Source organism: Equus przewalskii, chromosome 1, assembly GCF_037783145.1.
Source record: "Equus przewalskii isolate Varuska chromosome 1, EquPr2, whole genome shotgun sequence".
Taxonomy (NCBI): domain Eukaryota; kingdom Metazoa; phylum Chordata; class Mammalia; order Perissodactyla; family Equidae; genus Equus; species Equus przewalskii.
Window position 1 is genome coordinate 155,088,918 of NC_091831.1, and position 6,031 is coordinate 155,094,948.

The window sequence follows — 6,031 nt, forward strand, 5'->3', positions numbered from 1 at the left end:
GGCACAGATGTTGGGTCAGGGCAAATCTTCCTCAAGTGAAAAAAAAAGAGGAAGATTGGCAACAGATGTTATCTTAGATTGAATCTTCCTCAGCAAAAAACAGAACAAAAAACCCCAAAACAAACAAAAAATTATATCTCATGTAAATAGTACATCGTTGGAATTTTTAAAAAACAATCTGATAATTCCTCTTTTTTTTTAAACTGGAGAATTTAGTCCACTCATGTCTATGGTGATTTCTGATCTATTTGCATTTATTTTTTAATCATCTTATTGTGTTCTATTTGTTCTAGTATTTCTATGTTTCCTTCTCATGTCTTGCCTTTTTTTGGATTTAATATTCATTCTGATTCTATTTTTTTTATCCTCTACTAGTTTGGAAATTATACATTCTATTTTTATTCTTGTGGTGATTATACCAGAAAATTAGCATTCATACTTAACTTATTAAAGTCTAATACAGACCTGTCATAGAATACAATGTGAATAGTGCTTCCTGGATTTGTGCAACATGGTAACTCTGAGGACCTCATATATTTTAACTCCATTTGCCATCCTCTCAGTCAACTTCCTGTTGCTACGATGTGTTTTAATTCTCTCTCCCTCAAATCACACAGTATACTATTAAGTTGTTTTATATAGTCTTTGTTTATTTAGATTTGGGCACATATTTACTTATCCTTCCTTCTTGCATTTCCATCTTGGATTACTTTCTTTCCACCTGAAGTACATTCTTTAGAATTTTCTTTGGTTATGTTCTCTGAGAGAAAACTCAAGTTTTTGTTTGAAAACATTTTATGGTCATGTGTCACATAATGACAGTGGTGTGTTCTGAGAAATGCGTCATTAGGTGAATCATCATTGTGTGAACATCATAGAGTGTACTTACACAAACTTAGATGGTATAGTCTACTATGTATCAAGGCTATATGGTGCTAATCTTATGTGACTACTGTCATATATGCATTCTGTCATTGACCAAAACATCATTTTGATGGGTTCTTAGTCATTATCTCTTCAAATATTGTTTCTACCCTATTTTTTCTCTCTCTCTTCTTCTAGAGCTTCGGTTAGAATATATTAGTTTTTTTTTTACCCTGTTGTCCATGTCTCTTAATATATCTTTAATATTTTCCAATTCTGCTTTCTCTGTTGCATCTGTAGATATAACTTCCAATTTACAAATCCTATCTTTGACTCTATCTTCTATGCTGTCAGATCTCTCTATTGAGTCCTAAATTTTAATTATTTTATTTTCAATTTCCAGAAGTTTTATTTGGTTCCTTTTCAAATTTATTTCTTTGGTCATTTTAGTTTCTTGTTCTCTGTTTATGTTTTCACTTCTGTTTATTAAACGTATGAAATATAGTCATTTTATTCTGCATATGATCTTTCTAATATCCTAAGACTTTGTAGGTTTGTTTTGGTTCTCTCTCTCTCTTATTAATTTTCTATATGGTTCCTAATTTTTTTTGTGTGTGTGTCTTTAGGGATGTGTTTATGAGTTTTTGTTTTCCTCTTGGAACTTTAGCTGTGGGAATCATTTGAGGCCTTGGATGAAGATCAAAATTCAAAATAGATACAAGTTTCTTTGCAAGTTCTCTGGGGCATGAGGTGGGTGGTTTACTCCTAGTTTACCTTTCAAAGAAGTAAGACATTTTGGAGTTCCAGATTCATTAGGGGAGATTCTTATATTAGATTTCCACTTTAACTGGACTCTGGGCTTTTGTTCTTGGTCCCTGCATCCTGCTAGGCCTTGAAAAACTAAGCTCAGAATCACTTGATTTGGGCTAAGGTCTTAAGGGCAAAAGTCAGCTTCACTGCTGTGCTTGTTTCTCTGAGGTCCCACATTTACTGAGTTTTTAGCTAGAGTGTTTTTTATTTTCTTGCTATTTATTGATATGTTTAATAAGATGATAACTTTTGTTCAGTATTTTAAGTTTTCAGTGGAACATTTGTTTAGATAGCTCTGCCATTTTGTCAGAAATGAAAGTCTCCCTCTTATTCTCTTGAATAAACATTTGTTTAAGGGTCAAATCCTATTCCTGGAAACTATATTATGACAACAATTTCTTTTAGAATCACAAATGTAGGTGATCAATGTGTTATTTTTGTGTTCTAAGGATTACTCCAGTGCACTAGATTCTTGAACATATCAGAACATATCTGGTTCTTGAACAAATCATATCTTGAACAATAAGCAGTGATAAATATGCACATTTTATTTGTGCGTATGCTGACATCTATATTTCTAATTTCTACCATGTGTAAAACATGTATTCCTTACTTCTGTGAGCATTAGTTCTCTGATTGTACTCCAAAGCTAGTGTAAAGTTATCATTAAGACAGTAAAGCATCCATTATTAAAATGAGGGCTAGTTCTACAACACTCCACTTTTGTTTTACCACATTTAGAAACTAACTCTTTAGAGGAAGATAACTAGGATTATAAGTGAATTGAGTCCAATATCATTTAAAGAGTTTTTGAAGGAACAGAAAAATAATTTGCTTATAATGACTTTGAATATATATGAAAGCTGTATTTAAATGCTTGAAAAGTTGGCATATAGAAGATGGATTTGATTAATTCTGTGTGACTTCAAAGGACAGAACTTGGACGAATGGTTAGAAATTAAAGAAAGTAGATTTCTTCTCACTATAGACAGAAGAGTTTTAGAATGATTGCAGATGTCCAACAATGGAGTAAGTTACATCAGAAGCTAGATTGTTCTCCATCAATGAAATTGTTCATGCAGAGTGTGAATGACCACTGGCAGAGAGTTCTACAGAGGGAGTTTCTGCTCTCTTAAAACCAACGATTCAGTGAAATTCTTGGTGGTGCTCACTTCTATGAATTTCTGAACCTCACAGTTGACCCTTAATATGTTCCATTGTGTATTACTGTTTATTTTGATCGATTTCCTCAGATTTTAAGTCCATTGTGATTAGGAACCTTGCTTCATGTTTTTCTATTTCACACCAGACAATACTCTACCCAGAGTGGATACTGTTTTGAATATAATTGTTGATGTTTGTTCCATGTGTGGAAGTCTATTTGGAATATTTATAAGGTGATCTAAAATGAGTCTCACTTAATAGATTTCTGATGTTGTGTTCTAAACCACCACAGAGGTGCCCAAATTGTCCATAGACAAGTTCTGAAATCCCAGAGAGATCTCAAAATACCTGGAATGGGGGAAAGAAAGGACAGTCTCCCACATCTCTAGCGTTTTGAAGTCCTTGTGGGCTAGTATAAGCGACAATTTATTCCCATTTAATATGGTACTTATACCTTTGTTTTCCTTTTCATCCCAAAACTCTGTTGAAATTCTTTTTAATTTCTCGCTTGGCTCCCTGATGTCAGAGGAGAACCCATGATGAAATTTTAAACAGAATCAGTAATAACAAGGGAAGTTGGTGAAAGATGGAGCGAGATTTGGACCAGTATCAAATCTTTGTCAAAAGAGGTTCTAGTTAATTTTTGAGATTTGTACATTCTTTTAAATAGCCAGTACGGTGGCTTTGTGTTACGTCAACTTTTCTAGATTGAGCTAAATTCCCAAGAAATCCCATTTCTGTATGTTTCCAGCTAGAATGGGTTGCAAGAGACAATCTTTGGCAATATTTGGAGAATAGAAGTGAAACAGCAGCCATATTTGTAGCTCACACATTTTGTCATTTTTCTGTGTTTTCTCATTGGTGTGAGGCAGTGGCTGGGACTGCAAGTGCCGCACCTTCCTTGGATCCTTCTTTAGCTTCTCTGACTCATGGGCCAGGTGTGTATTTAGCTCTGTGGTGAAGGGCCCTGGCTTCTGCAGTGCACCCCTTCCATTAAAGTCAGAGATAATGAGCTCTCACACTGGTTTTAGTCTGTCCTTGCAGTCTTTAGCTCTTGCTTGTGTGTTCCAGTTTATTTTCGTTCTTCTCCATCTTACATCCATCTTCCATTCCTGACTGCTTGTCCTGCAGACTTCAAGTTACAGCACCAGATGCACAGACAACAGACTTATAGAGACTGCTGAATCCAACTTCCATTTTGAAAGTTCAAGTCACTGTCACAAATCTCCAAGTATACTATGTCCTAGTGGTTCTACTTCTCTAATGGAACTCTGACTGATACTGCCAGTAAGTCCAATTTCTTATTTTTCTTGTTCTTCTAGGCAAATTTGGAGCCCAAAGTGACTGAGACCATGGCAGGAAGAAATCATTCGGTGGTGTCTGAGATTGTGTTGGTGGGACTCACCAGTTCCTTGGAGATGCAACTAGCCCTCTTCCTAGTTTTCTCTGTGTTCTATGTAGCAGGTATTTTGGGAAACCTCCTCATTGTGCTCACAGTGATCTCTGACCCTCACTTGCACTCCCCTCTGTGCTTCCTGCTGGCCAACCTCTCCTTTATTGACATGTTGGTTTCCTCCAATACAGCTCCCAAGATGATTTCTGATCTTTTCAAGGAGAGAAAAGTAATCTCCTTCCAAGGCTGCATTGTTCAGACGTTCTTCGTTCATATTATGGGAGGAACTGAGATGGTTCTGCTCATTGCGATGGCCCTTGACCGTTATGTTGCTATACGTAGACCTCTCCACTACCTGACACTCATGAACTTCAGAACTTGTATTTTACTCTTGGTGGCTTCCTGGACACTTGGAATCATCCACTCTTTGATCCAACTTGTGTTTGTTGTAAACTTACCATTCTGTGGCCCCAATGAAGTGGACAGCTTTTACTGTGATCTTCCTCGACTTATTAGGCTTGCCTGCACAGACACTTACAGATTGGGTCTCATGGTCACTGCCAATAGTGGTTTCATCTCCCTGGGAACTTTCTGCATTCTGATCATCTCCTATATCTTCATCTTGCTCACTGTCTGGCAACGTTCTTCAGATGGCTTGTCCAAGGCCCTCTCTACACTGTCAGCTCACATCACTGTGGTGGTCTTGTTTTTTGGCCCATGTATTTTTGTGTATTCCTGGCCATTTCCCACAGTGCCAGTGGATAAATTCCTTGCCATTTTTGATGTAATTATCACCCCATTTCTGAACCCCACCATCTACACTTTTAGGAACAAAGAGATGCAGGTGGCAATGAGGAGAATATTCAGTCAGGTGTTGAGTTTCAAGAAGCTGTTTTAAGTGATTTTGATATCAAGAAAGACAAACATCTCAAAGACTCGCTGCCCATGTTGCAGACACGAATCCAGCAAAACACAGCACCAGGGGATGCTTTTCTTTATACTTTAACTTCCAATGTCCAGGATTTTCTTAATGTCTTTTCTGCTCATAACCAAGGAGGATATGGTATTCTTCTTTCTTATGCAATGTGATGGAATAAAAAGTATTAATATTTCCACAGTTTCCTCATTTTCTTCCCCTTCCTTGATAAGGAGGATTGCAGACTGGCCTCTTATATCTCTTTTCCTATTCTGTGTTCTGAGAAGGATCCTCCTTTTCAGATTGATTTTTGGAGTTTGTGATGCAGAATCAGTAAAAAAAGTCATTTGTAAATGTGACATAATTTGCAATTATTAGTTATAGATTTTTTTCGAGGTTTTGTAGTGAGACATGTATGGGAGCAGCTGTAATGTGAGAAGAAACAGATGAAAGATAAAAAGGGGATTTTAAAGAGATACTTTTGTCTATCTCTAACCCTTCAGTATATATTGCCCCTTCAATAAATGAAAGCCAAGAGCTAACTTATTTTGAATTATTTTTGATTTCTTTTATCACAATGGATCACAGGGTTATGGTTTCTTAAGCATTTCAACCACTGCATGTAGTAACTATGAATTAAAACTTATAATTACTCCACTTCTTTCAAAAGCTGTGTTCCTGTTCTCACAGGGGATTTGAACAATGGGGACCACGTAATGGACAAGGACAATGACCTATTTAATAATTCTGTCCCAAATAGTGCTAAGCCCTGTCACCAAGAGATTCCTCAGAGTTAGGCAAACTCTTTTCTTTTTCAGTGACACAGTTACAGGCACCGACTCTTTAGCTAGACTCCCTGACTTCAAAGCTTAGCTTTGCTTTTT

The 6,031-nt window shown here is 36.5% G+C and overlaps 1 protein-coding gene across 1 annotated transcript; it reads left to right on the plus strand.

The window, feature by feature from the left end:
* Positions 1 to 4,184: 4,184 nt before the first annotated feature.
* LOC103548520 (olfactory receptor 4F6-like) lies at positions 4,185 to 5,129 on the plus strand. The gene has a single exon (XM_008516332.2). The coding sequence runs from the start codon at positions 4,191 to 4,193 to the stop codon at positions 5,127 to 5,129; it is 939 nt and encodes a 312-aa protein (XP_008514554.2). The 5' UTR covers positions 4,185 to 4,190.
* Positions 5,130 to 6,031: the final 902 nt, after the last annotated feature.